This window comes from Leptonotus elevatus, chromosome 9, assembly GCF_054856555.1.
Source record: "Leptonotus elevatus isolate MCC_2025b chromosome 9, RoL_Lele_1.0, whole genome shotgun sequence".
NCBI classification, from domain to species: domain Eukaryota; kingdom Metazoa; phylum Chordata; class Actinopteri; order Syngnathiformes; family Syngnathidae; genus Leptonotus; species Leptonotus elevatus.
Window position 1 is genome coordinate 24,763,133 of NC_141247.1, and position 10,624 is coordinate 24,773,756.

General features: G+C 41.1%; 1 protein-coding gene across 1 annotated transcript; it reads right to left on the bottom strand.

Annotated features, from left to right (window-relative positions):
* Positions 1–4,389: 4,389 nt before the first annotated feature.
* Positions 4,390–8,150, bottom strand: LOC147168916 (P2Y purinoceptor 4). Its single transcript, XM_086085035.1, has 2 exons — positions 7,983–8,150; positions 4,390–6,275 (listed from the first exon to the last, which is right to left on the bottom strand). Exon 2 carries the CDS (start codon positions 6,205–6,207, stop codon positions 5,143–5,145), a length of 1,065 nt encoding a protein of 354 aa, XP_085941161.1. The 5' UTR covers positions 6,208–6,275; positions 7,983–8,150; the 3' UTR covers positions 4,390–5,142.
* Positions 8,151–10,624: the final 2,474 nt, after the last annotated feature.

Consider the following 10,624-nt stretch of genomic DNA (forward strand, 5'->3'; position numbering starts at 1 on the left):
CAAGAGAGCGCCATTTTCCAACAAAATCTTTCAAGTATGACAAAAAAAAAAAAAGAAAAAGTCCTTCGAGTTCGTAAAAAGCAATTCTACAACTACGGACAACAGTCACGTGACTTTCTGCGCCCAAACTTCAAGATCCACCCAAATGCCAGTCAACTTTACAGCAGGGGACGTGTTTGCCCCCCCCCCCCCTCCCTGAAAAAAAATATATGCGTGGCCCTAATACGGCGTCGTAGATTATAAATGTGCTAATAGTTAATGAGGAAAATATTTGTTTGCATTCATGAAAATCTCACAGTCAAAAAAATTAACAAAAAGTTGGATGAATTTTTTTTGATTTTTGATCAAATCTTAGGTCAGAAAATTTCACTTTTATTATTATTATTATTTTTTTTTACATTTCGCTTTAGTGAAAATTGTAAAAGAGTTGACGGAACCTTGGATTGAAGCCCAACGTCTCGTCTTTTGGCGCAGCCAGCGCGAAACCTGGTTTGTGTGCTCAAACCTGTTGAAGTGGTGAACTGCAACACCTGCGATCAATCAAGTCGCACCTGTTTGGAATCAGCAGCGCGAGTATTTAATGCTGCATTCGAGGGAAAGCGGAAAGTCGGACTTTTTCCCGCTTCGTACCAGGAAGTATGCACGCGAACGCCCCCCTTTGAACTTGGAAACTTGAGTTGCGAGGGCGAAAAAGTATCCCAACTTCACCGACCGGTTTAAATCTGACGTTACTTGACAACGGCGAACCCCCGCAGGAAAAAAAGACTGCGAAAGGCAAAACTTTATTTACACAATCTATTTATTTATTCTAACACGAATTTAGTTATTCTAGAAAAAAAAAACTTGATGTAACCCAACGTGATTTCGACTGACTAACCAGAACAAACTAGTTTTCATAATCAGCCATCTTTGTTGTTTACGTTCGCTTCAAACACTTGAGGTCGGAACTGGGAGGTTCCGAGACTTCCCGGCTTCCTCGAATGCAGCATTCGTTGCGTCGTTGCTTTGTACTTCAAAGTTGTGTACCTTTTAACTACTTCTGGGAATTTTCTGTTTCTTTTTTTACGTAAACACTTTTTCTTCTGCTCCTCGGTTACCTTCCTTCATCTGTGGCTCCGCCCATCTGCGTTAGTTCATTAGCAGTGCCACTGGTTTTGTTCTCGTGGCGACCTTTTGTCGCTGTTGATTTAGGTTATTCTTTATTGCGCAACTTTGATTGGAATGAATTCTTGTCACCCAACTCAATAAATTGCCGGCTTCGCTGTGCTAACTCACATTATTGCTATGGATATCAATCATTTATATATTTTTATATATTATATATGTATATTTTATATATTATTATTATTATTATATTTATATATTTTTTTTAATTTCGGTTAGTATTTATTTATCGTTTATACTTAGATTTCTGTTTTGGGCCCAATAATAGTTTTGTTTTCTTTGTTTTTTTAAACGCAACGTCTAAGTATAAAGCGCAAGACGGTATTTACATTCAGGCATGTAAATATTTACCTGCACAATCTAATAAGATTGATCGAAAATCTTCGATGTAATCAATTAAATTCGACAAAGTAGGCAAACGCATGCAATTCATATTCAACACATTCAGATTTTTTTTTTTTACAAAAAGTCATCTTATCATGGTGGTCACAACATAATTGGCGTTTATTGGCATTTCTTATCGTGTAAAAACGTGAAAATGCATCTGAAGGTCCTGCGAATAAATGGACTTAAAGCTGACGGAAACGTATTTTGCGGTGAATACAGAGCGGCGAGGCGAGGCTATTTGCGCTGAATAGACGTGTGACATGTCCTCCCCACAGCCAATTTATTTTCTCATACTTGTGCAAGGACACAAAAAAAGGAAACATGTTTTTTTCTCCTGCAAATGTCACGAATCAAGTTTTTGATCATAATAGTCCTTCATGTCCTTGAGCGCAGAAATCTGAGAACATCACATCCTTTTCTCACTGCCGTCTGCAGAATAATAATAAAAAATAGATGTACACTAATACTAAAAACCAATGTGTATCCAAGGAGCCTTGAAAGAAAATGCTCATTAAAGAGCCTTTATTACATTTATCCAACATTCATCGGTTCGTGCAGAATTTTAGGACGGTTGTGAATGGTCCCGACAATGACAAAAAAATTATTCTCATCACATACGTAGTCATAGGCAGCATATGACAAACACGTGTGTGTAATCACACACACACACACTGTAATGAACTATACTAAAACCGTTCAAATCCCATGAGTGCCATTAATGTGTACGTGCAATATTAAAATGCATTTATTGGTTATATCCCGCCTAAAAATCACATTTAAGTGTAATTACATAGCAATACATGTGTAATTACATATTCAGTAATAAATATAGATGCGTAGTTACACGTCAGTGTAATCTAAAACCATTTAAATCCTGTTGAGTGCCATTACAGGCAACTCATTTGCTTCCCCAAAAATTATATTAAAAATTATTTAAGTGTCCCAAAGACGTATTTATACGTTTTTTGTTTAATGCGAAAGCATACAGAAGGCTTTGATACAGCCTCAGAACTGAAGAGAATTCTTGCAGCAATGGTAGTAATGACAAAAATGGCCAACAGGTGGCATCAGAGTATAAGAGATCAACCAGGGTCATGTTGAAAAAAGCTATTTTCCCCACAGTTTTAACCAGATTTGTGAATAATGATGACATTTAGCTATATTCTAATGCTAATTGCTGCAAAATATGGAAACGGATAGAAATTTACTTTTTTTCCTGATGAAAGAAGAGACTCTAATCTTTCTTTTTCCATGTTGTTTTTTTATACCAATAGAACAAAATATTCTGTGGGCCTTGCAAAATCAGTCCAAATCCAGTACAACAGCCGGGAGCGAAGTGGGTTGCTTCAGTGAAAATGGCAGCGAGTGAATGAGCGGCCTACGTCTTAACTTTCTTGCAACATGCTATTAATGACCAAAATAATAATAACAGGCACAAAACATCCTCAGGAATAATAAATACAGCAGACATGTTTTTCTATGATGTGACAAAAAAACACAGAAAGCAACTTTAAATATATATATATATGTATATTTATATCTTGGCAATGTATCCAAGCCAAATTTGAAACCCTAAACCTTATTTGAAACACTAATTGACTTTTCGAACCGCTAAACCCAAGCTTGGACCCAAAATGAAAACTCAAACTTTTAGAACTATACCGCTGGCCTGAAACCCTAACCTTCAAGTTTCAACCACAATATTCGCATAAAACCCGAATTTAAAACCCCAAACATTATTAGAAACCCTGACCCCTGACATCTAACTTTTAACTTGACCTTCTAACACTTGTTTTTATTTTTAACTGTCAAATTTCAAACACTGGCATTTTTCAACATTAAAAAAAAAAGTCTAAAAATATTCAATGTATTAAATGGAAGATGTTGAAGTCAAGCATATATATATATTTTTCAACTTTTTATTTGTTTATTTTTTTGTTGATGGTGAAAACAATGTTAAATTGGGGTATAATTTTTTTTTATACAGTTTATGATGGTAGAAAAAATGTGTGTTGGAAATATGATCAAAAATAAAACAAGATAAACAGTATATCTTCCACCTCAATTACATTTTTGAATTATATATATATATTTTATATATATATATATTTTTTTAAGTCTGTTATATCTTGAGGGATTTTTGTGCCATCTAAGTTTGAGTTTGACTTTAAGATGTCAATTTAAAAAAAAAAGTTTTTATTGATGGGAAAAACTGAGTTGGAAATTTGATAGTAAAACAAGAATCAATGTAAAAAACAAAACAAAAAAACATTTAAATTCAAACTCAAATGGCAAAAGAAAAACAAACATGTCATCCAACACAATCGTTCACCATAAAAAATAAAAAATCTAATAAATCAGGTAGCACAAATGTACTTCATCATCATACCACAAGGGGGCGCGGGTGATCTATTATTGCAGAGGGGTATTTGAAAAAGTGTCATGAGGATAATTCTTTTGGAATACATTTGTCCAGGCATTTATGTCTTGGGGAATGTCACGAAAAAGTGGCAGTGAATGAAAAGTGGACACAAGTGGTTGTTTTGTTTTCCATACTTCAAATCTGTTACTGTCCCTCAGGTTTTTAGGATTTCCTCTTTTGTTTTGTGCTTCTTTTACTGCATGAAGCTTGAAGCAAACATCAATTCAACATGTTTGCAGGCAGTGGTTCGACACTGACAAACGTTTCAGGCCTGCTTTCCCGACCAACTCCAAGTCGCAAAACTAATAAGAGGAATTGTGCGTAGGAGGTTCGGTTCGGAGGAGGAGTCACTTCCACATCTTCCATGTTCAAACCCCCACCCACCGCTTGCCCCCCCCCCCCCCCCTCGAGAGAGAGCAAATGAACAGATGTCAAGAAAGACAAAAACAGTTGGCAGATGTGCAGTTCACAACAGCGAAAATCATTCACAAAAATGAAAGTGAAGGACATTTTTGCCAAATGAAAGTTTTACTTTTGTGAACTTTGCTGGGGGTTTTTTTCGTTCTTGTTTTTCATTTTATTTCAGTCAACGAAAACGTCTTGGCATTTACATTTTAAGTTTTGTTGAACTCCTTGTAAAGTGAAAATATCCATCCTCAAATTCTGTCCACTGAATACGTGGAATCGCGTCCTGCTGAACTATCGACCGGCAGCCAATACTACGAATCCAACCTGAAAAAAAATGGATGTTACTTCGTCTAACGTCAATCTGAAGCCCGCGCGTAACGACAGAATGTGTTTGAGCCGCAAAAATAAATCATCTGCTTGAAGCCTCCAGTGGCGAGAGTGTGGGTCATCGTCAGAGGTGGCAAATCCAGGTCCAGAAAGTGAAAAATCCTTTAGCTGCCGGTGCTAGCTGGCTAGCTAGCTCATTAGCGAGCAACCTTGAGAGCTAGCTAGCTAGCTAGCTAGCACCTGGGTGGGCAAGATGTTGACTTTGTGGCGACCAGCTTCAGATCTTCAACCCGACCTGTTGGATCAAAAATAATGAATCCGACTTTGGGTAAAATTCCCGGCTACCTCTTTTGGGATTTGTTTTTTCTTTGATCCATTTTGGGCAACTGCAGTTTATCCAAGCAGTGCAGAACGAAAAGCGAACCTTCCATTTTCTACAATTTTTGCTCTTCAATGTTGACTTTAGCGACCAGAGCGATGCCGGCGTTCTTATTGGCCGGCGCCTGAGCGGGCGCTTGGCTCCTGGTGTCCCGCCTTCGCCCCGTCAGCACCGTCATCAGCCTGGCGCGGTAGTGGTCGCCGGCCAGGAAGTACAAAACGGGGTCGATGCAGCTGTTGACGCTGGCGAGCGGCCTGGTGATCTTGTAGGCGAAGTTGACGATGTTGAGCGTGCGGCAGTCCAGCCGCAGCACGCGGGCGGCGTAGTAGACGGTGCGCGTGACGTGGAAGGGCACGAAGCTGACGGCGAAGACCATCAGCACCACCGCGATCAGCTTGACCGACTTCTGCCGCGACGCCGGGTTACTGCCCGACAGGCCGGGTCGGCACAGGGTGCGCGCCATCCGGCAGTAGCACGCCACGATGACCAGGAAGGGAACGGCGAACAGCAGCGCCATGACGGCGGAGCTGTAGTCCACGTACTCCTCGAAGGAGTCCTGGCTGGTGGTGTCGTGGCACAGCGTGTCGTTGTCCCGCCTGGACGTGGTGACGAACGCCAAGTTGGGCACCAGGCAGACCACCACCGCCGCCCACACGCCGGCGCAGGCCAGGTGGGCGTGGCGGGCTTTGACCAGGCTGAGCGCCTTGATGGGGTGGCAGATGCCCACGTAGCGGTGCAGGCTGATGCAGGTGAGCAGCAGGATGCTGCAGTAGAGGTTGGCGTAGAACAGGAAGCGCACCGCTTTGCACGCCGCCACGCCGAAGGGCCAGTGGCTGCGGTTGGCGTAGTAGTAGATGAGCGTGGGCAGCGACAGCACGTACAGGAAGTCGGACAGCGCCAGGTGGAACATGAAGACGGCGCTGGCGTTCCAGGGCCGCATTTTGATGAACGTCCACAGGGCGGCGGCGTTGAGCGCCAAGCCCACCACGAAGACCAGCGAGTAGGAGACGGGCAGCAGCACGTACTTGAACTCCTCGTCGAAGCGGCAGCTGGCGTTGAAGACGGACGTCAACGCCACAGACTGGTTGGACTCCGCTGGGATGGACGCCGGCGTTGCCATGACGACCGCTGGGCTCCCGCGTCAAGAGTCAGGAGGTGGCGAGGGAACCATGCGAGGACGAGGAGGCTCTGAGGTGCGCACACGGACAAAATGTTTGCGGGGACCAAGGTTTTTATACTTAACCCCTTCAGACCCACATTTTTGGGGCATTTTGACGAATATCGGTATTGGCCTTTTTTTTCTTTCTTTTTTTTAATATGACGGCCGATATAAGGTCAATGTAAAACCATTTTAATCTCAGGGAACTATTTATTTTAATTTTCAGTTAACTTAATAAGAGATCCTGCTGACCCTGGGAACCTTCTGAACCTTTTGTTTGTGATTGACGTTAAAACAAAGAAATGTGAAAGTTTAATATTTCAGATATTTTTACATTTTGGAAAAACAAATATTTACTGTAGAAAACTATAGAGAGCTATGGCATTATACTTTCCATTTAACTTTTTAAGATGTACTGATAACCTTTGGAGAACATTTTAAAGAATTTCTATTGTCGAACAAATTTCGCCCCCACTTAGGTGGGTGTGACAATCAATGGTACTTTAACTTTTAACTTTAACTAAGATTAAAAAATACAAATAAAATCTGAAAAATTGTTCAATAAATATGCTTTAAGATATCACAACAGAGTAAAGATTGTCATTTGTATTTTCAAAAATGTTTACGCCAATATGCCCCCCACCCCTTTTTTTTTTTTTTTTTACTGAAAATGAATATTGGCTCTCGGCCTACTTGACGACTAATAATCGGCATCAGTATGGGCCCTGAAAAAAAAACATGTAGGTCTATCTCTAAAAACGAACACGAGATAACAAAACAAACAAAAAAAAAAAACGCATTGTTCACCATGAAAAATTATGCTTTTCTGAATGGTTCAAACATATGAAACTTTACACACTACAACTTTATACACTGGCAAAAAAAATGTTTTTATTTTCTTTTCTTTTTTATGAAAACTGAAACTACAGCTTCTGTTTATGAAAGTAACTAAAAATAACTAATTATAGCAAAAGTGTCCTTAGTTTTCATCTCAGTTATTAACATACATTAGAATTCATTATAATTTCGGTATTGCTGAATGTCCTTAAACGAGATTAAGGTCAATTAGCAATTTGACAATTGTAGCTTACCTGACTTTATTACACATGACTTGGTGAAACAAAATGTACACAAGTCGTACTATTAACCTTTTTTGTTTCAAGCCTATCCTCTCATCTCTACCTCCAACATGGCGGACGAGCAACTACCGGCTGTCGGTCACGTGACTAAAGACAAAGATCCTTAAATTGAGACGTGCGAGTCGTGAGTACTTTTATCAACCGCGGCCTTACAATTCTGAGATATTTAATCATAAACCCCGAGTATTGCAAACGTCTCAAATATCAACATTCTCTAATAAGTCAAGTAGTTTCTAAAATATTGTACTGAAAATCGAAATAATGAAAATTGTTTTATCTATATCTATTTGACTGTAATAATAATGAAAAAAAAAAAACAGTAGTAATCTTATTAGTTTTTCGATCGTAATAATTAGTACCGCTTTTGTGTTGGCATGTGTAGGCTACTGTACTTTTAAAATCGGACTTGTTGGCTTAAATACTTTGTACAAGCGCCTAAAATGCCCAAGCATGTCCCAAAAACGACTCAGAGATTGTTGCATGCATTTCGCGTGTATACACAAATTGTGTTAAAAAAAAAAAAAAAAGTCCAACTGACAGCGTGTGTCCTAACGCAGTCCTTGAAGCAGTTTTGTGGAGTTGATCGTGTGTCGGTACCTGCAGAATTCGAGGTTCTTGCTTCCCACGAAGTCCTCTCCGCTTGGGAAGTTGCAAGGGGACCCCCACAGGCGCCCTGAGGTGCCCCTCGGCATAATCTTCTTTCCAATGTTCCGTACAAAGTCAGGAGCTGATGTTCGGGCGCATGCCTGGCTGCATTGCATTAGACACGCCGCAAAGTTATTTGGGGAGGGGGGGGGGGGGGGGGGGGCTGGGGGGGGGGGGGCTGGTGGGTGGGTCGACGTTTGTATGCGCGCTCTTGTTGCACGGAAAGGGAGCGAACCGTGCGCGCTCACGAAGGAGCGGTGCTGCGGGTTGGACACAAAAAGATATCACGCAATTGACTTCATTTATTTGAAAGGTGAACGTTCAAATTCTGCTTTCTTAACGTGCGCAATATATAGAGCTATATTTCCCAACTTGTAATGTTCTTACCTTAAAGTGGAAATCAATCAAAAAAGCAGTACTAAGTTCAAATACTGCGATTCGGTCGATTTCATTTTTTTATTCATTATTTTTTATTTTTATTAATTTCAAGTTTTATTCTATTTTTTTAAGTGAGACCAAATATTATCTGGCATGGTGTTAAAGTCAACTCTTAAAGATGTAAACTGAAGCATACTTATGAGCACAAGGGGAGGGGGGGGGGGGGAGGAATACCTTGTACAACCACATACAGTAAATATTATGTAATCCTTGCTCGAGAAGCGTTCAAGTTCAATAAGACAAACGGAAACCGCATACGAACAGAACTTTGGGATGATGTTCAGAGGTCATTTACTTAAACAGGAACACGCAAGCAACACGAAAGCTCCCCAAAGATGTTGAGTAATAGATTTGAGCAGCTGCACTATTTCCCGTCTTGAAAGTCTTTTCGTATGGCGCATCCTTGGGGGTGGAGGGGGGGGGGGGCAGTCCATTTGGTTTCACCTGCTCGGTTCTCGTCACGCGAACAGCAATGTGTGATCGTAAAGACATAAAACAAAAAGGTGATGATTGGAAGACTCCTCTTAATAAGTTACCACGGATTTACTTTGTGTGTCCCACATGAGATGACAACAAGCATAAAAAGGTCAACCGAAATTGAGCTCCATTATCTATTTCAAATCAGACCGGAGGTCATAGGATGTGCAGGTGTCCCTAATAAAGTGTCTGTTGTGTGTATTCAGAATGTGGTATTTATTGCACGGGTTCACAAAGACAGAGATTAGAGAAAATATTTGGTGTGGTTTTTCCCCCCCCCCTTTTCGTGAATGTGCTGCCAAAAAAAAAAAAGACATCATGTCCAGGTGATGACATCATGGACAAAGCAGCTCGAGGTCAGTAAACAGACTAGAATTGTTTGGCTGTGCCTTAATCAGTAACTACAGCAGCGAAACGCACACCGTCACTGTCACACTGGGAATACGTCGCGGGTTAACGTGGGAAACGCTCGTGAGGTTTTATTTTGCAGCCAGACAAGAGAATTTGTCAAAATGGGAGTTTGGGCGCGCGTGTGTTGCCTGGTGCTGTGCGATTGTGTACTTTGCTCACTCAAAACGAAAGAAATATTATCTTCCGCCCCTACTGGCCAACTGTAAGGCAGACAAATGGGATCGCTTGCTGGAGGTCATCGAATGCACTTTGCTTGTGGACAGACAACGGACACGAGCGCCGATTAAGTGACACGATAGAAAGAGCGCAAGACGGTAAACAGAGCTGAATTGACTTGCCCACGTGTGTGCAGTATGGATTTGATGCCGCTCTATAGGTTTATTTGTGGCCTTTTACAAGCTCGGGTCAGGCTCCATAAAAGTACGCTTGGTGGGGAACGAGTGGACGAATTGTGAATGAATACTTGCCTTCCGATAACGCAGACAAAAACGGAGCAGACCTGGAAACAAGAATTCATATTATTTTCATCTCGTTCACATTTTGCATTGAATGAGTACGCACTGGTCGCTTGGAAGTCCAACAATCCATTCCGACTTTCAATGCTATTATCTACAAACACTCTAAAAAAAAGTTGGGTCAAAAATAACCCAACTATGGGTCGTACATGGGCCGAACCTCGACTTGGGTCAATTTGACCCAACTTTGAGTCAAGAAATCGGTCTTTTAGTGTAGAACGACTCATGAATATTGGTAAGATCCTTCACTTGTGGCAAAAAAAAAAATTGGTCATTTTGTATAATAAAACCCAGAAAGTTGGGTCAAAGTGACCCATAAAGCGGATCGGTCCATTTTTGATCCATAATTGGGTTACTTTTGACCCAACTGTTTTTAGAGTGTAGGACATCATTTAAACTCAATGACAGTTTTTCCCCACATAAACACGATTCGATTTGCAAAATACTTGAACCTATCCTCCATTTGCTTTGGCACCATCTTTTGGCGTATTGGTGCCAAGGAACTGCGTTGAAATGAGTTGAGGAGCTTCAATTCGGCATGAGTAGTGCTTGGCCGCCATCTTGTGGCCTCTTAGTGCAACTATTTGGAAATAGGATGAGGAACTTTTGAGTAAGGCCTGGATGCAGAGTGCAGTTTGAGGTGGGTGGACCTAAACGTTGGACTCCGCCCACACGGATTTTCCACCTCAAAGCGCCTTCTTCTTTGTTTGTTGTTAAACTATTACCCTGGCTGCTTTGTGTGCCATCTTAGAA